Source organism: Aquarana catesbeiana, linkage group LG01 (genome assembly GCF_042186555.1).
Source record: "Aquarana catesbeiana isolate 2022-GZ linkage group LG01, ASM4218655v1, whole genome shotgun sequence".
Taxonomy (NCBI): Eukaryota; Metazoa; Chordata; class Amphibia; order Anura; family Ranidae; genus Aquarana; species Aquarana catesbeiana.
In genome coordinates, this window is record NC_133324.1 from 77,768,526 (window position 1) to 77,791,009 (window position 22,484).

General features: G+C 44.8%; 1 protein-coding gene across 1 annotated transcript in view; it reads right to left on the bottom strand.

The window, feature by feature from the left end:
- Window positions 1–22,484, bottom strand: part of MTMR12 (myotubularin related protein 12) — a gene marked incomplete in the record, with an annotated part of 95,508 nt that overhangs the window by 45,549 nt on the left and 27,475 nt on the right. The window contains 1 exon segment of the mRNA XM_073620696.1: window positions 1,612–1,672. Coding sequence (XP_073476797.1) covers window positions 1,612–1,672 — 61 coding nt within the window.

Sequence of the window (22,484 nt, forward strand, 5' to 3'; positions counted from 1 at the left end):
CACTAATGGGCATTGACTGGCACTGTTTGGGCTGCACGGATAATGAGGACACGGATGATCAGTGCCCCGATTATCAGTGTACATGTTTTCCTTTTTACATTTGCCAGTTACCAGCTCTCCTCTCCTCACGCTGTGACGAGTGAAGATAGGATAGCTGAGAACTGGCAAGTTTACATTGTGATCAACTGACTGAACACAGTGATTACAGAGCGCATCGGATGCACGCCGCAACAAGCGCGTGCTTCTGGGAGCACATCGATAGGTGGGGCCGAGCCACACTCCTTATGTAAATGGACACACGGAGCAGCAGCTTGAGAGCGAGTCTGCTTGAGTGCCCCCATAGCAAGAGGCTTGCTATGGGGGCACTAGGCAGGAGGGAGGGGCCTGTGGTGCAGGCAGGTACCCAAGAAGAGGGGAATCAGGGGTGCTCTATGCAAAACCACTTTAAAGTGGTCCTCAAAAGAAAGAAGGTTTTTTTTTTTACTTCAATGCATTCTATTTATAAGGTAGAAAATCTTCCACTGTTTACGCCTCCCCACTCCTCCTTAAAACACTTATGGGCTTGGCTGAGAGCAATGGGAGCTATTGTGCGTGTCAATGGATGCACACAGGCAGGTTTGGGATTGAGCAAACACGTGTGCCTCCATAAAAAGTGGCTTGATGTGGGGGCATTTGGATAAGAATAGAAAACATTAAGAGCACCGGCAGGGGACCAGAGAAGAGGAGGTCTGGGGGCGGTCTGTGCAATACTACTGCACAGCACGGGTAAGTATACCAGGTTTGTTATTTAAAATTTTTTTTTTCTACTTTATAATCACTTTAAATCAGTGGAGGCCCATGCATTCTGGGCGCCACCCCCCCCCCCCCCCATGAATGCGCCCGGCCCCTTTCAGGACGCCTGGATTCCTATGGCGGGAGGGGGCGGTACTTTTTGAAGCACCCGATTAGAGCCGGAGGCTCTAAATAGGGTGGGCTCGGGGAGCAGAGAGTGCGCCCTGATCCCACTCAATTGTGTGACGATAGCGAATTAATTTTCGCACTAACCTTCCTCCCCGCCAATCAGGAGGCAGGGCTTCAGACCCGTTTCCTGATTGGCCAAAGCGCCAGGCCACCCTTAGGAAGTGAAGTGGAGACACACGCTGGAGCGGAGGTCGCCGCCGCCCTGGTGCATTGGAGAGGAGCTGCTGCGGTAAGTGCGTCTGTCAGAACAGCGCGGGGGGGGGGGGGGGGGGGGGGGGGGTTGATTGTCGGTGGACACAGTGGCTGCATTCGACGGGCACAGTGAGGCTGCAATTGATGTTTTTGTTTTTTTTTAAAGAATTTTTATTTTTCAGTTTGTTTGCACCCCTGCCCCCCCCCCCCCCCCAAAAAAAAAAATTGAGCACCAGCCGCCACTGCTTTAAATGAGAAAGCAGCCAATCGCAGCATATTAGCTCATGCACGGTAACTGTAGAGTGCCAAGGGAGAGCAAAGCAAACCCAAGATAGAATTACTTTTACAGTGAACAGCATATGAAAGGAAATCATTGTGTACGTAAATTTCCAATTCAGGTCCATGGGGGGGCTTGGATAGGTAGAGAAGCAAACCAGAAATATACTCAAAGGTTATTACCTGGCAACAACAGGACATCATCCACCTTTTCTGCTTGTTCCTTGTCTCTAACATCTATTTCCTGTGGGGAAAAGAAAGGAATATTTGAAAATGCACAGAGAGATACATGGATGTTAGAAGCCAGACATTAACAACAGATAGAAGAAAACAAGCTACAACAGACAGGTAAAGAATTTGTCATACACTGATCTCTGCTCACTCCAAAGTTTATTTCAGTCCACCAGACAACATACAGATCAATATCAGAGACTGTAATGCTTCCTAATGGGTTACAAACTTTGATTCTTCTTAAAATGTAAGCGAACGTCCACTGCTTAAAATCTAAGGGGTTGATTTACTGATACTGGAGAGTGTAAAATCTGGTGCAGCTCTGCATAGAAACCAATCAGCTTCCAGGTTTTATTGTCAAACCTTAAAGAGGAACTGCAGTCTGCTCACATAATTTGTAATACAAAATATCTTTGCCATTCTGAAGCTTCCCTCCAACCACTTTGCATATTATTTTATATATAATGTGATTCGGTACTTGCCAAATATGCTGCAGAAATCTCCCTCCACTAAGTCTGGCTGCAGCCATTTTAACTGTGGGCAGCTGAAGCTGCTGCCTGTTCACTTCCTGGGTTCACACAGAGGCACACCTCCAGCTCTCATTGGCCCTCTTATGACTCATTCCCCCCTCCCTTCCTGGCAAACTCTCACGAGAGCTGTGCATGATGTCATAAGCCTAGGCGAATGACCAGACAAGAAACAGGAAGTGGGCTGTATAAGGTATTTACTGGCAAAAAAAAAAATGTTTTACTATCCAAAGTTAAAACAACAAGGGCAGAAGATTTAATAGATGGAAAGTTGAAAAAATGACTGAAGGTCCGCTTTAAGTAGGGTACATGCTATAAGAAAATTGGAAGAAAAATTCCATACAAGGCACGATTGTTCGATTTTTGTATAATGTGTGTACACCACTTTAGACATCTGATTCGGACTTTCCGAATGAAAATTTCCAAAGGGACACGCTTTTTTGGTACGGTTTTCATACGAGAAAAATCAGATCTATGGAGAGACTGCGCGTGATTAGCATCAAACAACGACAAAAAAAGCCTTTGTTGTACAAGAATTTTCGCAAGTTATTTCCTTCTTTGGTTTTGACTTGCTGTGAAACAATCGAGGAAAAACGGACAAATTTAGTGTACCCACCTTAAATCTTTACGGGCTCCGATATGCAAATTCTGGCACTTTGCTGCCTCTTTCTATTGGCCCATCACTGATGGAGGGCCTTACTGACCTGTGGGAAAGTGTGGGATGGGGTGTGTGTGTGTGTGTGTGGGGGGGGGGTGTTGGAAATAATCCCTCTTGAAATCCAGAGGGCTCCAATTTGACACTTCCCCATACTAATATTCTTTCCTAAATTTCGATCAATAGTTCTGGTCCTCCCACCCCACCTAGCAGCGATAAAAACTGGCAGTTAAACCACAGTTTTATCACCTGACCAGGGGAGTACATAGAGAGTCATAAGAGGGCCAATGAGAGCTGCAGGACTGGAGGTCTGTCTCTGTAAATCAAGGAAGTGAACAGGCAGCAGCTTCAGCTGCCCACAGTTAAAATAATTGCAGCCAGACTCAGAGGAGGGGAGATTTCTGCAGTATATTTGGCAAGTACAGAATAACAGTATAAATATAAAATATGCTAAGTGGTTGGAGGGAAGCTTCAGAATGGCAAAGATGTTTTTCATACAAATGATGTAAGAAGACTGCAGTTCCTCTTTAAGAGTGGGATACTACTTGTTGGTACATACAGGCACCAAGCTGGCCATAAGATCCCTTTCACACTAAGGCAGTTTTCAGGCATCTTAGGCGCCTGAAAACTGCCTGCAGTTCATTTGAACAAGTGCTTTCACACTGGGGAGGTGCGCTTGCGGGGTGGTAGAAAATGTCCTGCAATCAGCATCTTTGTGGTGGTTTTTGAGTGCTGCAAAAAGCGCTCTAAAAACGACCCTGCCCATTGAAATAAATGGGCAGCTCTTCCAAAGCGCCGCAAAACGGGTCTTACCACAGCCGTTTCCTCTGAGGGAAATCCTGAAAACATGACCTGTTGGGGCGCCTTGAGGACTGGAGTTGACAAACATTGCAAAAAAAAAAAAAAAAAAAAAAAAAGACTCCTCCATCCACACAAATGGTGTGAGTGAACGCGACGAATTCCCCCTGCTGGCTTTTGTATTTCGACAGCCGCTAGTGCCGGATATACCTGAACACCACCTACAGGCCCTGATGGGTAGCAATTTTTGCTTCAGCTCCTCCGACAAAAAAGTCAACTGAGTAATCTACTTTTGTTTAGCCAGCAAGGCCACTCGTTAGAATTTTGCCCAATTCCTCTGAAACAATTGAAATTCTAACAGTGTATGGCAAACTTAAAGCAGACCTTCACTCCCATAATGAATTGTTTGTATCTGGATCCAACCCTCTCCCCACAATTTGATAGTTATGCGTTTTTTTTTTTGTTTTTTTTTTATGTAGGTTTGATTTTTTTTTTCCCACCTGCTCTGTGACTTATGCATGCGTTTGTAAATGCGTGTGGACTAAACCCCTGTTTTTAACACATACAGTTAGACAGGTCAATTTGGTTGTCTGCGAGCTGGTGGTAAGTAGGCTTGGAATTTTTTCCTGGGCATTCCCCAGGCTTTGGATCTGTTTGTTGCCCTCCAATGCCACTTACTGCGATAGCCAGCTATAAATGAGGGCGGTGGCAAGTTTTTTTGAGATCACGTTAGTGTGTTTATTGGTCCAGCAACGCACCAGCGCCATTGTGCTATCTGCTGGGTGTTTGGTGTACTCCTGTACCTTTAAGAAGGGGTGGGCTGCCCTTCAGTCCACCTGCCCGCATTTATCCATCAGAATGTATGTGCCTCCACTGTGGGGACACCCATATTTTAGTGATAGGACCACAGATATCAGGGAGCCGTGACAAGGCTCTGTGGCTTACGCATGCGTTTTCAAATGCGTGCGGACTAAACCCCTGTTTTTAACACATACAGTTAGACAGGTCAATTTGGTTGTCTGCGAGCTGGTGGTAAGTAGGCTTGGAATTTTATCCTGGGCATTCCCCAGGCTTTGTAAATGTAAGCATTTCCACCTGTAGCCTAAGCAAAAATGAGGTTGCACCCGATCCATGCCTGCGCAGATGTGCTAAAGGGCTCTGTCCGGCCGGCAGTCACCGGTGGCACATCTGTGTGTGTCCACGCAAACATGATGCGATTAGGGAGGTACAGGAATTTGTTCAATCAGCGTGTGTGTAGACCGTACAGAATTTCCTGTACCCTTCGTTCACACACGGGCACAGGTCCACCGCAGGACTCCACCAGGTCCTGAAGGATGGCGATAACACGTCAGGAGCATCTGTGCATGTGTCAGACCAGGGGTCTTCAAACTACGGCCCTCCAGTTGTTCAGGAACTACAATTCCCATCATGCCTAGTCATGTCTGTGAATGTCAGTGTTTTACAATGCCTCATGGGATGTGTAGTTCTAGTTTGAGGATCCCTGTGTCAGACCATCAAAGATGGCGGCCCCAGTAAGGGTAAAGCAGGGCCAGCAGTAAAGGGACTGAAGTGTATACACTGTACTGACATAGGTAGTTTGTTGTAGTAGACATGAAAGGAATATAGTAAAACCTGATTTATATTAAAACAGTCAACTCATTGTTTCGGGAATGTAAGACAAGGGAGTGTACCAAGAGCAGAGCATTGCAGCACAGCTAATGTATATATTTATAGGTCAGGCTGCTTAATAACCACCACCCCCCCATCCCCCCATATATGCCAACCAGTTTATTTATAACATTCAAAACCAGTAATTATCATACTGAAACCAGACACATCATAAAAGCGGTCTAGTATAAACTTGTCGGGGTAGTACAGAAGGAAGCACGGCGGAGAAGTCTGGGGCACAAACTGATTAGTAAATTTACTGGATGGTTGTGGCATTCTTTACTTTGGAATCTATGTTATGCTGTCACCAGGGTCAACTACTTAAACAAAAAAAAAAAAAAAACACAACAAAAAACAAAACAAAAAAACACTTGCAAGACAAAAAGGCATAATGAAATACTTACCTTAGAACGATGCTGTTGCAGCGGTCCCCATACACCCATTGGATGGGTGACATGTCTCCGGAATGTTACTTCCGGGTTCACGGGCTCCAGCACTGTTCTTGGCCGGAGCCGTGAGTACGTCACTCCCGCGGAGCCACCGGTCACAGCACAGCAGCTGAAGAAACCGCTCGTACGTGCCAAAGACGTCGGCACATGCTTTATACAGTGAAAATCTCCTAAACGGTGCAGGTTTAAGAGATACTTACAGTACCTACAGGTAACCCTTACCTGTAGGCAAAAGTGGTTGTAAAGGGTTTACAACCACTTTAAGACCAGACCTTTTTCTGACATTTGTTGTTTACAAGTAAAAAAAAAAAAAAAAAATCAGTATTTCTTGCTAGAAAATGACTTTAAATCCCCAAAGTGTGTGTGTGTGTGTGTGTGTGTGTGTGTGTGTGTGTGTGTGTGTGTGTGTGTGTGTGTGTGTGTGTGTGTGTGTGTGTGTGTGTGTGTGTGTGTGTGTGTGTATACCATCAAAGTTGTGGGAATGTTCTGTAAATTAAATGATGCAAATCCTCAAACAATCCATGTTAATTCCAGGTTGTGGGGCAAAAATACAAAAAATGCCAAGGGGGGTGAACACTTTTGCAAGGCACTGTATATGCTCCACAGGTTGAATCAGCACACCATTATTTGACTTTATATTACAAAAACACCATAGAATACCCAATTGTTTGGTAAAATGTAAAAGATAATGTTACGCTAAATAGATACCAGACAAATCGCGTATGCAACAGCAATAAACAACGTCGTAGGGCTCAGGTAAGAAAAAATAAAAATATAATAAAAAAAAGGGGGGGGGGGGGGGGGACTGCAGCACAGGTTTTTCACCTTAATGCATAGAATGCATTAAAGTGAAAAACCTTGAGGCTTTACAGCCACTTTAAAATAATTACAGTGCCATCATCCACATACAGAAAGAAGGGACAATGGAAATTAAATAGTGTTTAGTATTACTTTAACCACTTAAGCCCCGGACCATTTTGCTGGCCAAAGACCAGAGCACTTTTTGCGATTCGGCACTACGTCGCTTTAACTGACAATTCTACGGTTGTGCGATGTGGCTCCCAAACAAAATGGGTGACTTTTTTTTCCTACAAATAGAGCTTTCTTTTGGTGGTATTTGATCACCCCTGCGGTTTTTATTTTTTGTGCTATTAAAAAAAAAAAAAGCATTTTTTACATTTTGCTATAATAAATATCCCCACCCCCCCCCAAAAAAAAAAAAATTATATATATATATAATTTTTTTTTTTTTTTGGGGGGTGGGGATATTTATTATAGCAAAATGTAAAAAATGCTTTTTTTTTCTCTTCAAAATTGTCGCTTTTTTTTTATATTCTTCCTCAGTTTAGGCCGATACGTTATTTTTGGTAAAAGCAAACAAAACAAAAAAAAACGCAAAAAGCGTTTGGTTTGCACAAAAGTTATAGCGTTTACAAAATAGGGGATAGTTTTATGGCATTTTTATTTTATTTTTTTACTAGTAATGGCGGCGATCAGCGATTTTTATCATGACTGCGACATTATGACGGACACAACGGACATTTTTGGGACCATTGTCATTTATACAGCGATCAGTGCTATACAAATGCACTGGTTCCTGTGTAAATGACACTGGCAGTGAAGGGGTTAACCACTAGGGGGCAGTGTAAGGATTATGCATGTCCTGGGGAGTGATTCTAACTGTGGGGGGGCGTGGCTACATGTGACACATCACTGATCTCTGCTCCCGATGACAGGGAGCTGTGATCAGTGTCCTGTCACCAGGCAGAATGGAGAGATACTTGTTTACATCAGCATCTCCCCGTTCTTCCTCTCCGTGAGGCGATCGAGTCCGTGGGACCTGCGACCCGACTCACGGAGGTCCCCGCCGATGCACGCACGCGATGGCACGACAGCAAAATTTTAAAGGGACGTACAGGTACACCCATTTGCCCAGCCGTGCCATTCTGCTGACGTACATCGGCGTGCGCCGGTTGGGAACCGGTTAAAGGGGTTCTAAACCCTCAAAGTTTTTCACCTGAATGTATTCAGGTGAAACCCCTTCTGTAGTGCAGCAGCCCCCCTTTTACTTACCCGATCGTTTCAACGACTAAAACGAGCCCAGCAGCTCCAGCCCCTGTCTCTCTCCTCATTGGACAGGACTGATAGCAGCGGAAGCCATTGTCTCCCGCTGCTGTCAATCAAATCCAGTGATACAGGAGCCGGGGCCGAGTTCTGCTGTTGGTGTCAATGGACGCAGCAGCAGGACTCGGGAGCGCGCCTGCACGTGTGCCTCCATGGAATGTGGGTCTCCGAGGGGGCACTTGATGCAGGGAGGAGCGTCGCTGGGGGACCCCAGAAGACAATCAGGGCCACTCTGTGCAAAACCCTTGCACAGAGGTGGTAAGTAAAACACGTTTGCTTTTTTTTTGGTTTTTTTGAATAAAGCGAACCTTTACAACCCTTTTAGGTGTGCAGGAATGCTAAAACGCACCATCAAAATGTGGGAACGGATGGCGCACATAACCCGAAACAAAATGTTTACAGGCAATTTATGATTTTTTTTTTTTTTGGTACTGTTCAGTTCTCCTTTAATAAATAATGATGTGCACTAACATTTGGAATCCAAATCTGGCCACATCCAGCCATAATAAGAGAAGATGAATATTGAGAACCTGATGTTTCTACTGGCAGTTTGTACCCTGGCCGCAGTTCTCAGAGATCTGGTCATTAGGAGATGCTGGCTCTGGTTCACAACCATCCTGCATATCAAACACTGGTAACACATTGACTAAAAGAAGAAAAATAGCTTCCCTGGGACTGAGCCATTAGAGAAGGCATCCATCCAAGGCTGGAAACTGGCAGAGGGGAATGTGGAGAATTCCGAGTACATGTCCTGGAGAGGTGAGCTACACACTGATCACCCTACAGGAGCCTCCAACACTTAAAAGTGAGCTTCTCATGAGAGATCGGCTTCTAGGCGGACATTACAGACATGCCGACTTCCTGGCTGTCATGATAATCCAACTTCAATACTTCTAAGGCACTGACCTGAACAAGTACGGAGATCAGGAGTTGTGACGTCACACACTGTGCTCCAGGTCAGCGACTCAAAAAAGTCATAAAGGAAACATCCAGGGAACTCGTTTTCATAGAAGAAGGTCAGCAACAATCCTATTTCATTCATTATAGGTTCATTTTTTTTTTTTTTTTTTTTAAAGGTTCAGTTTTGTTGACCATGGTTAACATAGGGGCATATACAGCCTTTAAAATAAGTATTGAACTCGTCACCATTTTTCTAGGTAAATATATTTCTCAAGGTGCTATTGTCATGAAACTTTTCCCCACTTCGGTAACAACCCATACAAAGACACCAAAACAAATATGTTCAGAAATTAAGTTATGTGTAATAAAATGAAATGACAAGGGAGGTGCAAAAAGGCACGAAAAGCCAAGACACCAGCTAAACTATCAGTAATTAGAAAGCAATCCCACCCCTTGTCAGTGCAAATTAATATCAGCCGGTTCAGTCTTAACCGATGGCCTATAAAAAGGTGTCTCATTAACCAGGTGTCACACAACATCTCATGATGGATAAAAGCAAAGAGCTCTCTCAAGAGCTTTGCAACCTTATTGCTGCAAAACATACTGATGGCATTGGTTACAGAAGCATTTCTAAACTTCTGAATGTTCCAGTGAGCACTGTTGGGGCCATAATCTGGAAGTGGAAAGAAGATCATTTCACCATAAACCAGCCATGACCAGGTGCTCCTTGCAAGATTTATGACAAAAAAAAGTGAACATTAAATCAGAAGAGCTGTCCAAGAGCCAAAGACCACTTCTGGAGAGCTTCATGAATGAATGACTTGTATAGCGCTACTATGCGAACTGAATCGCCTCAGGGCGCTTTGCCGGCAGTGTCCATCTGCGGTATAGCACGGTCCTTTACCCCCACGGGGTCCCGACGTGCTTACAAACACATACAACATACACATATTTGGCCAATTTTTGCGATAGGATCTAACCTACCAGCATGTCTTTGGAGTGTGGGAGGAAACCGGAGTACATGGAGGAAACCCACGCAGGGAGAACATGCAAACTCCAGGCAGATCGTGGACGGGATTTGAACCAGCGACCCTATTGCGCCTAGGTGAAACTGCTAACCACTACACCACTGTGCTGCCCAAAGACCTTCAGGCTTCAGAAAGACCTGAAATTAGCAGGTACAATGGTTACAAAGGAAACAATAAGTAATGCACCCAACCGCTATGCACGCTCACCACACAATACTCCATTGCTGAAGAAAATGCATGTTGAAGCTTGTTTAAAGTTCGCTGCACAACAATTAGACAAACCTGTGAAATACTGGGAGAATACAGTCTGGTGAGATAGGACCAAAGATTAACTCTTTAGATGCCATAATACACACGTTTGGGAGGTCAAACAGCACATCACACCAAAAACACCCCCCATACCAATATTAACGTTTTGAGGAGGGAATATCATGGCGTGGGGCTGTTTTTCAGCATACGGTACTGGCAAACTTCATATCTTTGAAAGAAGGATGAATGGAAAAATGTACCAAGATATTCTTGATAAAAATCTGCTGCCATCTACCAGGATGACGAAGACGAAAGGAAGGTGGACATTTCAGCAAGACAATGATCCCAAACACAAAGCCAACGAAACTCTCAATTTGTTTCAAAGAAAGAAAATAAAGCTGCTAGAATGGCCCAGCCAATCACCTGACTTGAATCCAATAGAAAATCTATGGAAAGAACTATTGATCAGAGTTTATAGACGAGGCCCACGGGACCTTCAAGATTTGAAGACTGTTTGTGAGGAAGAAGGAGCAAAAATCACACCTGAGCAACCCATGCGACTAGTTTCTCCATACAGGAGGTGTCTTGAAGCTGTCATTACCAACAAAAGGATTTTGTACCAAGTTTTAAATACATTTCAGTTAGCGTGTTCAATACTTTTTCTCTGTGTCATTCCATTTCATTACACAACTTCATTTCTGAACTTGTTTCGGTTTCTTTGTATTATGGAATGCATGGGTTGTTACCAACATGTGGTGAAAATTTCATGTCAATAGCACCTTTAGAAATAGATTTACCTAGAAAAATAGTGATGTGTTCAATACTTCTTTTACCCGATATATTTATAAAAGCACGAAAGGGACATTGACAGGTGATATAATTTACTGTATTTTTTATTCACTGCTTTATACATCTCCCCCATAGTGTACCCATTACACCAGTTTTGCAAAGCATTCTAGCAATAGCGGTTCCCTTTGACTGTTTCCGCTTAAATTGGTAATAACCCTCACTTATTCATTTTAACTACAGGTAAGCCTTATTATAGGTATACCTGTTGGTAAAAATGACCAACTCCTATACAAACACCGTTTAAGAGATATTCACCCTGGGTACAGCCAGTGACATCACCGGCGTATGCACTCTGAAGGTCCATCATGCCTTGCCGGAACCTCAGAGCTTCGTGCCGGAACCAAGAGATCCTGAGATAATGACAAAGTGAGAACAGAATTTTAGAAATGTTTGTAAAAAAATAAATAAAAATATATCACATGTACTGAAGTACTCAGACCATTTACTCAACACTTTGCTGAAGCACCTTTGACAGCATTTACAGCCTCAAGCCCTTTTGGGTATGACACAACAAGCTTTGCACACCTGGATTGGGGGATTTTCTGACCTTCTTTGCAAATCTTCTCAAGCTCAGTCAGGTTAGAAAGACTGCCGGTGCAGAGCCACTTTCAGGTCCCTCCAGAGATGTTCAAAAATGGGGCTCTGGCTGGGCCACTCCAGAACATTCATAGAGTTGTGTCGTAGCCACTCCTGTGTTGTCTTGGCTGTGTGCTTAGGATGGTTGTCATGTTGGAAGATGAACCTTAAGCCCAGTCTGAGGTCCTAAGAGCTGTGGAACAGGTTTTTATGGAGGGCATCTCTGTACTTTTCTCAATTCAGCTTTTCCTCAACCTTGACCAGTCTCCAAGTTCCTGCTGCTGAACTTTGGCTCAGATACAACCACTTGCATTTTCTGCTGCGAGGCCTTTTATAGAGGAGGTGTGTACCTTTCCAAATCATGTCCAATCAATTCAATTTGCCACAGGTGGACGCCAATCAAGGTTTAGAAATATCTCAGCAATGACCAAGAGAAAATGGGAGGCACCCAAGCTAAATTTCAAGTGCTGATGCAAAGGGTCGAAATACCTTTGCCAATGTGATATTTCAGTTTCTTTTTTCAAACATTTGCAAACATTTGTAAAATTCTGTGTTCAATTTGTCATTATGGGGTACGGAGTGTAGATTAATGGAGAAAAAAAAAAAAAAATGAATTTAAACTACTTGTGGACCGCCCGCCATCATTATACGGCGGCTGTTTGAAGTGAAATACCAATGTTATGGCAGCAGATCGCTGCCAAAACCCCGGTATCCTCTTCAACGGCAGAAGGTCCTCTTTCAGATAAAAGTGGTCTCTGCAGCGGATTCGCCACAAGATCACTTTTAATCGGGGGCGGGAGCTATCTCCATAGAGAATCGATTGTTTCTCCTCCAGCGTTTGGGCTCTTCAAGCTACAAAAGACTGAGGTGTGAATGGGGCCTACGTCTAGTTCAGAACCCAGGTCTGAGCTGGGGGTCTCAGGTAACCCAGATCTGCCCCCATTAAGTCACCTAAACAGTCAAAGCTATAGGATATGTTTTATAAATCAGTCTGAGGCACAGTCATGACATTTTCTAATAGACATTGTTGACCAAAATGTCTACATCCCAAATGACTTCTTTTCATAGAAGCAGTTGTCAGGGCTAATGGTGGAGAGCTCATTTCCTAAGCTCTGAGATAAAATCATTTGCAGGTTAAGCTACACCATTTTTCTTTAACTAGGAGGTGGCTTAACCACTTGCTGCCCGCCATGTAGCAAAATGACGTCGGCAAAGTGGTTTAGTCATCCTGATCGAATGTCATTTGACGTGATCAGGATAACGAGCCGGCAGGCAGCGAATGGTGGTGCGGCGTGTGTCAATCTGACACACCGCAACTCAGTGATCTGCACTCACCATGTAATCAGCTGTGTCCAATCGCAGCTGATCACGTTTATCGGCTTTTTCTCATTTGTGTCTGTCAGACACGAGTAGAGGAGTCTGCGCTGATTATCAGCGCTGCCCACCCAGGACCACCAGGGATGCCCACCACTTGTGACCACCAGGTATGCCACCCATGGCCACCAGGGATTCCAATCAGTGCCCATCACTAATGCCTGCCAATCAGTGCCACCTATGCGTGCCCATCAGTGCCATCTATCAGTGCTGACGCATATTAGTGCCCATCAATGCAGCCTCATCAGTGCCCATCAGTGAGGGAGAAAATGTACTTATTTAATAAAATTTTGTAACAGAACCCCCCCCCCCCCAAAAAAAAAAAAAAAAAAAAACTTTTTTTTCAATCTTTGCAGTCTTATTTGTTTAGCAGAAAATAAAAATCCAAGGAGGCGATCAAATACCACCAAAAGAAAGCTCTATTTGTGGGAACAAAATGATAAAATTGTGTTTGGGTACAGTGCAAGTAAAAATAGGAGGGTAGAAGTGGCGCTGTTCTGGGGTGGAATGTTTAACACCCCTGAAATAGGAATGGGACAAAAGCGTGAAATCTGACCTCCGTCCCCCGTGAGCAGACCAAAAAGGGAGAGTTGAAGGAGACTTTCATATCTTACACCGCAAACACGGAAACAACCAGCTGAAACAGGAAAAGGCCGTTTGTTTGCTGCACAGTGGCAGATACTGTGAAAGTGTTGTACCCCCGTGTGGGGTGAATGGTTCCAGTGAGTACATTTCCTGTAGGACACCTATAAGGAGCACAGAACACCGTTTATGAAGAGCACCTGTCACTTTTCATTTTTCTGCTATTTTTCACTGTTATGGCATATGGACTATTTGTGCACATAGCATTTTATCTGTAAAATTTGTTACCAGAGGGTATCATCATAAGGAGATCAAGTTTTATGTTTTCACATATGTTTTAAAAACAGGCACTGTCATTCACATATCCATGGGACGGTCTGCACCTTTTGTATGGTTTATAAATCACATGGAGACGTTTTAATTAGCGTCACACGAGCATCTGTATATTGGATGCACTTTACTTCATATTGCTTTTTATTCAGATTGTTTTGAGGCCATTTGATTAGTGGCACACCAGATTGTTATATTGGGATACAGGTTACATGTGCATTAGAGATAGATATCTATAATTTTTTCTTCTCTATCTAATAACACAAAAAAATTATATAAAATATATATACAGTGGGGAAGGAAAGTATTCAGACCCCCCTAAATGTTTCACTTTTTGTTATATTGCAGCCATTTGCTAAAATCATTTAAGTTCATTTTTTTCCTCATTAATGTACACACAGCACCCCATATTGACAGAAAAACACAGAATTGATGATATTTTTGCAGCTTAAACCACTTCACATCCGCGCTATGGCCGAATGACGGCCACAGTGCGGACCTGAATTCCCGGGAGGCTGTCATATGACAGCCTCCCCTGTGCACACGCCCTGCAGGGCGCGCGCCGAGCACGCTGTGATCACCAAGTCACTGAGACTCGGGTGATCACAGATCCAAGTAAGAGGCCGGTCCCGGCCCCTTACCATGTGATCAGCTGTCAGCCAATGACAGCTGATCACATGATGTAAACAAAAGATCTGTAATCGTTTTTTTATTCTACTCACGCTGACAGCGGATGTGAGGGACATCGGTCCCGAAGTGGAAGAGGCACATCTGCCTCATCAGTGCCACCTAATAGTGCCACCTAACAGTGCCCACAGTGCCACCTAACAATAGCCACAAGTGCCACCTATCAATGCCCACCTGTAGTGCCAATCACTGCCACCCCATCAGTGCCCATCACTGCCACCCCATCAGTGCCCATCACTGCCACCCCATCAGTGCCCATCACTGCCACCCCATCAGTGCCCATCACTGCCACCCCATCAGTGCCCATCACTGCCACCCCATCAGCATACATCAATGAAGGAGAAAAATTACCTGTTTTACATTTTTTTTTATAACAAAATATAAAAAAAAATTAAAAAATCAGTTTACATTTTTTTAACAAAAAAGTAAAAAAACTGCAGAGGTGATCAAATACCACCAAAAGAAAGCTCTATTTGTGGGGAAAAAAATTATAAAAATTTGATGTGGGTACAGTTTTACATGACCGTGCAATTGTCATTCAAAGAGTGAGAGCGCTACAGGCTGAAAATTGGTCTGGGCGGGAGGGAGGTTTAAGTGGCTAAATACCATACAAAAAAAAAAAAAAATGACAATAGAGCAAAAATCCTTCACCTAACAACATATAGACAACGTTGTCTGGGACCGAAGACAAATGCATAGAAACAAACAAAGCAACAGACAAACCCCGAACAAATATGTATAACATCAGAGCACTATGATTCAGGGCCAATTTGAAGTGGCTGTACCACCAGCCAGGCAGTCCTATTGGTAAAAATACAAGCAACGGCTGTGAATTATTTAAATAAACTATTATCCGTGGTATTATTTCCCTGGGCTCTTTTCATGTGGCACTCAGCACTTGCCTCCTTCTTGGTCTAGTGCATCATTTTTTTTTCTTTTGCATTCATACATACCTGCACCAGCCAATATCTCAGTATAATGCTGTACAAGAGCAAAAATTAAAACGATTGTCCTTTTTGTACCAGCCAAGCTTCACCAGATTTCTGAGAAAATCTGCATTTTACAAATGTGTATTCGTTTGCGGTTGTGGGGGGGATGGTAAAGATTTACCATCTTACAACCCCCTCCACCCCGAACCCGCACAACACTTAAGCTGCAAAGGCAGCCAGACTGGGTTGAACACTTGCCTTGACTGCACCGGTTTGCTTCGCAGCATCACCCCTGTCGTGTTTGGTGAGCCGTACCACCGTTAAATGCAACCCATTAAAGCGACCCGGGTTGCAACCAGAAGCCAAACTCAAGGCTTGCAGCGCAGTATGGCATTACAGAAACCCTGTTCAGCTGCCAAAATGTCTGATAAAAAAAAAAAATCCAAGAAGCAGCAGTTTCGTTACCAGAGTGCTTGTCAGGTGTGCCTGTATCGCTCTTTGGAAAGCCATCTTCAGAGAACAGTACAGGTGTAAAAGGAAAAAAAAAAAAAAAAAAAGAGAGAGAACAGAGTCAGAAATGGGCACTGCCCCTCTAAATGTGCAGTTTTAAGCCAGGGCTATGGGAATTAAGTGATGGAGTTTTTTTATAGGGGTGCATCTCTAGATAATAAAAGAAAAAAAAATCAAAAACCTTTTAAAATGGGATTCTCTTTTCTCTTCTTTCTTAAGCCCAAAATCAAAGTAGTGAAGAAATCAACTTGAGGTGTCAGATGACATGTGTACCATTGTGCCCATCACTGCCACCTCATCAGCGTACATCAATGAAGGAGAAAAATTACCTGTTTTAATTTTTTTTTATGACAAAATATAAAAAAAAAATTAAAAAATCAGTTTACATTTTTTTAACAAAAAGTAAAAAACTGCAGAGGTGATCAAATACCACCAAAAGAAAGCTCTATTTGTGGTGAAAAAATGATAAAAATTTCATTTGGGTACAGTGTTGTATAACCGCGCAATTGTCATTCAAAGTGCGTCAGCAGTGAAAATTGGCCTGGATAGGAGGGGGGTTTAAGTGCCCAGTAAGCAAGTGGTTAAAAAGAAAAACTGAAATATCACATGGTCCTAAGTATTCAGATCGTTTGCTGTGACACTCATATTTAACTCAGGTGCTGTCCATTTCTTCTGATCATCCTTGGGATGGTTCTACACCTTCATTTGAGTCCAGCTGTGTTTGATTATACTGATTGGACTTGATTAGGAAAGCCACACACCTGTCTATATAAGACCTTACAGCTCACAGTGCATGTCAGAGGGAATGAGAATCATGAGGTCAATGTAACTGCCTGAAGAGCCCAGAGACAGAATTGTGGCAAGACACAGATCTGGCCAAGGTTACAAAAAAAAAAAAAAAAATTCTGCTGCACTTAAGGATCCTAAGAGCACAGTGGCCTCCATAATCCTTAAGCCCGGGTTCACACCTATGCGAATTAGAGGTGCGTTTCCGCACCTCTAATTCGCATAGCAGGAGAATGTGACTGGCTCCCTATGGAGCCGGTTCACATATCTCCGGGGCGGCTGCGGTGCGCACTGCACAAAAACGCTGTGCGTCTTTGGCTGCGTTTCAGGGCCGAATTCAGGCATAGAATCGGCCCTGAAACGGTGAACAGGGACGCACAGCGCTCCTGTGCAGTGCGCAGCGTATTATGGTGTGAACCCGGGCTAAATGGAAGACGTTTGGGACGACCAGAACCCTTCCTAGAGCTGGCCGTCCGGCCAAACTGAGCTATCGGGGGAGAAGAGCCTTGGTGAGAGAGGTAAAGAAGAACCCAAAGATCACTGTGGCTGAGCTCCAGAGATGCAGTCGGGAGATGGGAGAAAGTTGTAGAAAGTCAACCATCACTGCAGCCCTCCACCAGTCGGGGCTTTATGGCACAGAAGCCTCTCCGCAGTGCAAGACACATGAAAGCCCGCATGGAGTTTGCTAAAAAACACCTAAAGGACTCCAATATGGTTAGAAATAAGATTCTCTTGTCTGATGAGACCAAGATTTAATCCTAAGTGGCATGTGTGGAGAAAACCAGGCACTGCTCATCTCCTGTCCAATACAGTCCCAACAGTGAAGCATGGTGGTGGCAGCATCATGCTGTGGGGGTGTTTTTCAGCTGCAGGGACAGGACAACTGGTTGCAATCAAGGGAAAGATGAATGCGGCCAAGTACAGGGATATCCTGGACGAAAACCTTCTCCAGAGTGCTCAGGACCTCAGACTGGGCCAAAGGTTTACCTTCCAACAAGACAATGACCCTAAGCCAGTGATGGCGAACCTTGGCACTCCAGATGTTTTGGAACTACATTTCCCATGATGCTCAACTACACTATAGAGTGCAAGAGCATCATGGGAAATGTAGTTCCAAAACATCTGGGGTGCCAAGGTTTGCCATCACTGCCCTAAGCACACAGCTAAAATAACGAAGGAGTGGCTTCACAACAAATCCGTGACGGTTCTTGAATGGCCCAGCCAGAGCCTTGACTTAAACCCAATTGAACATCTCTGGAGAGACCTAAAAATGGCTGTCCACCAACGTTTACCATCCAACCTGACAGAACTGGAGAAAATCTGCAAGGAGGAATGGCAGAGGATCCCCAAATCCAGGTGTGAAAAACTTGTTGCATCTTTCCCAAAAAGACTCATGGCTGTATTAGATCAAAAGGGTGCTTCTACTAAATACTGAGCAAAGGGTCTGAATACTTAGGACCATGTGATATTTCAGGTTTTTCTTTTTTAATAAATCTGCAAAAATGTCAACAATTCTGTGTTTTTCTGTCAATATGGGGTGCTGTGTGTACATTAATGAGGAAAAAAAATGAACTTAAATGATTTTAGCAAATGGCTGCAATATAACAGAGTGGAAAATTTAAGGGGGGGTCTGAATACTTTCCGTCCCCACTGTATAGATGAGGATGAGGAGCCAAATAAATAAATAACCCCAACTAGGGTTGTCCCGATACCGATACTAGTATCGGTACCGATACCGAGCATTTGCCCAAGTACTTGTACTCGGGCAAATGCTCCCGATGCTTCCCCCGATACCTAGAGGACAGCTGTGATCGGCGTGTGGGGGAGTTACAAGATTCTCCCCCAGCGGCTTTCACCAGCTTTAGTGACATACAGCGGTGATCGCTCACAGCTGACTGTCACTGCATCCTCCTCCGTGCCCCCTCCGTTCCTCTCTCCTCATCCGTGCCCCCTCCGTTCCTCTCTCCTCATCTGTCCCCCTCCGTTCCTCTCTCCTCATCTGTCCCCCTCCGTTCCTCTCTCCTCATCTGTCCCCCTCCGTTCCTCTCTCCTCATCTGTCCCCCTCCGTTCCTCTCTCCTCATCTGTCCCCCTCCGTTCCTCTCTCCTCATCTGTCCCCCTCCGTTCCTCTCTCCTCATCTGTCCCCCTCCGTTCCTCTCTCCTCATCTGTCCCCCTCCGTTCCTCTCTCCTCATCTGTCCCCCTCCGTTCCTCTCTCCTCATCTGTCCCCCTCCGTTCCTCTCTCCTCATCTGTCCCCCTCCGTTCCTCTCTCCTCATCTGTCCCCCTCCGTTCCTCTCTCCTCATCTGTCCCCCTCCGTTCCTCTCTCCTCATCTGTCCCCCTCCGTTCCTCTCTCCTCATCTGTCCCCCTCCGTTCCTCTCTCCTCATCTGTCCCGCCCCGTTCCTCTCTCCTCATCTGTCCCCCTCCGTTCCTCTCTCCTCATCTGTCCCCCTCCGTTCCTCTCTCCTCATCTGTCCCCCTCCGTTCCTCTCTCCTCATCTGTCCCCCTCCGTTCCTCTCTCCTCATCTGTCCCCCTCCGTTCTCCCCCTCCGTTCCTCTCTCCTTATCTGTCCCCCTCCGTTCTCCCCCTCCGTTCCTCTCTCCTTATCTGTCCCCTCTGTTATCCCCCTCCGTTCCTCTCTCCTTATCTGTCCCCTCCGTTCTCCCCCTCAGTTCCTCCGTCCCCCTCCCCCTTCCTTTCTGTATGGACAGAGTCAGCTGACTCTGTCCATTCACATAACTGAAACATTGTAATCTCCTGTGATTACGATGTATCAGTTTATGAATGGAGAGAAGCCGCTGTCTTCTCTCTATTCATTCTCAGTGCAGCTGAGGCTGCAGAGAAAGGGACTGGGGAATCTCTATCCTCTGTCTCTTTCTCTGTCTCAAGGGGGAGATATCAGAGGTCTGTTAAGACCCCTGATATCTCACCAAAGCCCCCCAAAAGGGCTGAATTAAAAAAAAAAAAAAACAAAAAAAAAAACACAATGAAGAATAAAAAAATATTATTGTAAAAAAAAAAAAAAAAAAAACCACACACACAACGTTCACCCCCCCCCCAAAAAAAAAATAGCAAAAAAGAAAACTGTCACGTGACATTAAAAAAAAAAGTATCGGTAATCGGTATCGGCGAGTACTAGAAAAAAAAAGTATCGGTACTTGTACTCGGTCCTAAAAAAGTGGTATCGGGACAACCCTAACCTTAACTCTAAGGCCCCTTTCACACGGGCTTTCCGATCAGGTCCATCTGTCAGTTTTTCAGGTGGACCTGATCGGAGGCTTCATTCACTCCTATGGAGCTGCAGATGTCAGCGGTGACATGTCCGCTGCTATCTGATCCGTGAAATCCAGATGAATGATGACCCTATTTTCCATCCGTCTGGAGGATCGGATGAAAGTCCGACAGGCGGTCCATTTTCATCCGATCCCCTCAGAGGATAGCGGGGTTCCGACAGGTCCATCTCTGCACAGTGAGCGGAGACTGACCTGTCATCCGCCTGCTCAGCGGAGCGATCCCCCGCTGACCAAAGTAGAGTCCGCCGGGCAGATCACCCATGAGGAAGGACCTTTACCCTAATGGAAAAAAAAAAAAAAAAAAAAAGTGAATAATAATAATAATAATAATAATAATAATAAACAAACAAAAAAAAAAAAAAAAAAAACACAGGGAAATAAAAGCTAATGGAAAAGCTCAAAAAGCTGAAATACCTAGCAACAAATGATGCAACAGATAAAAGTGTTCTCTATTGGCTAATAAAAAAAAAAAAACACCAAAGCTCAAAAACGATGCAGAAAAACACACTGCAAAAGGCTCAAAGATGCTATGCTCAGGTTGTGTATGCAGCGATCCCAGAAACCCATCAGAGACCTCAGATGATGTCCAGACACCCCCCCCCCCCCCCCCCCATCTTGTGCAGCTTGGGCCAGTCTTCCTCTAGGAATGTTTCTGGCCTCGGTTTACTACAAATAGAAACACAGAGCTCACCAAAACCCAAGCAATAAACACAACAAAGAAACCAAAACAAATTAAAAGTTGGCCTATGAAGTTCACCTCCCAGATCTCTTCATCTGATGTTCTTCCATCAAGGTACAAAGTAGGACCTGCCCTCCTCCTCCACCACACCTGTCTGCAGCAACTTGGCAAACAGGTCCTGCCAGGAAGAAGAACTTTCACAAGCGATGAATCCTGATACCACAGTCCTGTACTCATGTCGTCATAAAATCAACACACACAAGAGAAAGTGCCGACTACATCTGGCCTTCTCTGGCTTTTCAGATGGATCGGGCGACAATCTCACATCTAAGGTGACCCTGTGCGATAACACCATCTGATCTGTAAGGCTGCACAAACGTTCCCATTTGAGATTTTGTTGAGCGTTTTGCACGCAATTTCACATGTCGCACATAGGGCAACCCATAAACTTCATGGGCTGCCCAATGCGCATTTCCTGCCTGAAAAGAAGCTCTGGCTCCTTTTTTGGGCAACAAGCATGGTGCGTTTATAAAACCTGCATAAGGCCATGTTCCCATCTTGCGATCTGGGACAGCGAGCAAAATTGGTGCAATTCTGCAAACGCAGGACACTGCTTCAGGAGCTCTAATGTGATTTCTGCCCCACAACCAGTCTCCTCTTCCCAGCAACCTCAGACCCATCAACGTGGAGGATTCAGAAGTGTCCTTGTTGGATGTGGAGACTTTCATCCGCCTGGTGAGAACCCACAAGAAGCTCAGTGATGCCCATTACAAGAACTGTGCCAAGCAGCAGAGGGTCTGGGAAGAGAACGGCATACGCTGCTTTGGCCAAAACGAAGACACCTGAAGTTTGATTACACTTGTTGAATGCAAAAAAGTGCTAAAAAAAATAAAGTGTTTTAAAATCCCCTGAGGCTCCATGGACATTTGGGATTTTTTGGCAGAGTCACTGCGATTCTACCCATGATCTCAAATCGCACTACAAATTGCAAAATGCATGCTTGAGTGCCATTCATTTTTAATAGCACCTAAAACATGATGCGGTTTTGCTGCAATTAAGAAGCAGGAGCTGACCCCAGCTGTGGGTCATATAAAATTTTTTAGCATGCCGGATGTACCCATAGCTTGGAGATCCCTTTCCTAGGGTGGCAACACTCACCTGAACTCTATCTATGGAGAAAAGCTGAGTTAGACTTACCGGTAACTCCTTTTCTGAGAGTCTTCCAGGACAGCCCATGAGACCTTGGGCTCCTCCTACCAGGACAGGAAACACGTCACCCCCCCCAGATAAAAGGGCGGTCCTCCAGGCCCATGTCAGTATTCTCAAGAACCGTAGGACCCTGCAAAACATATGCATAATACACATAACTTCAGACAATGCCGGGTGGGAATCCGGCTGTCCTGGAAGACTCTCAGAAAAGGAGTTACCGGTAAGTCTAACTCAGCTTTTCTCCAAGCATCTTCCAGGACAGCCCATGAGACGATGAGCCAGAACTTACCAGTCTAGGGAGGGACAACTGCCTGAAGGACCTTACGACCAAACGCCTGCTCCTGAGCTGATAGGAGATCCAGGCGATAATGTTTAATGAAGGTCGAGTAACTGGACCAAGTGGCAGCCCTGCAAATTTGTTCCGGTGAGGCACCAGCCTTCTCAGCCCAAGACGTAGACAAGGCTCTAGTTGAGTGCGCAGTAACAAAAGGTGTAGGGACCTCCCTAATTTTGTAAGCTTCCAAGATGGCTTGCTTTATCCATCTAGCCAATGTGGCTTTAGATGCACTATTCCCCTTGTGAACTCCAGAAAAGAGGACAAACAAGGCATCAGTTTT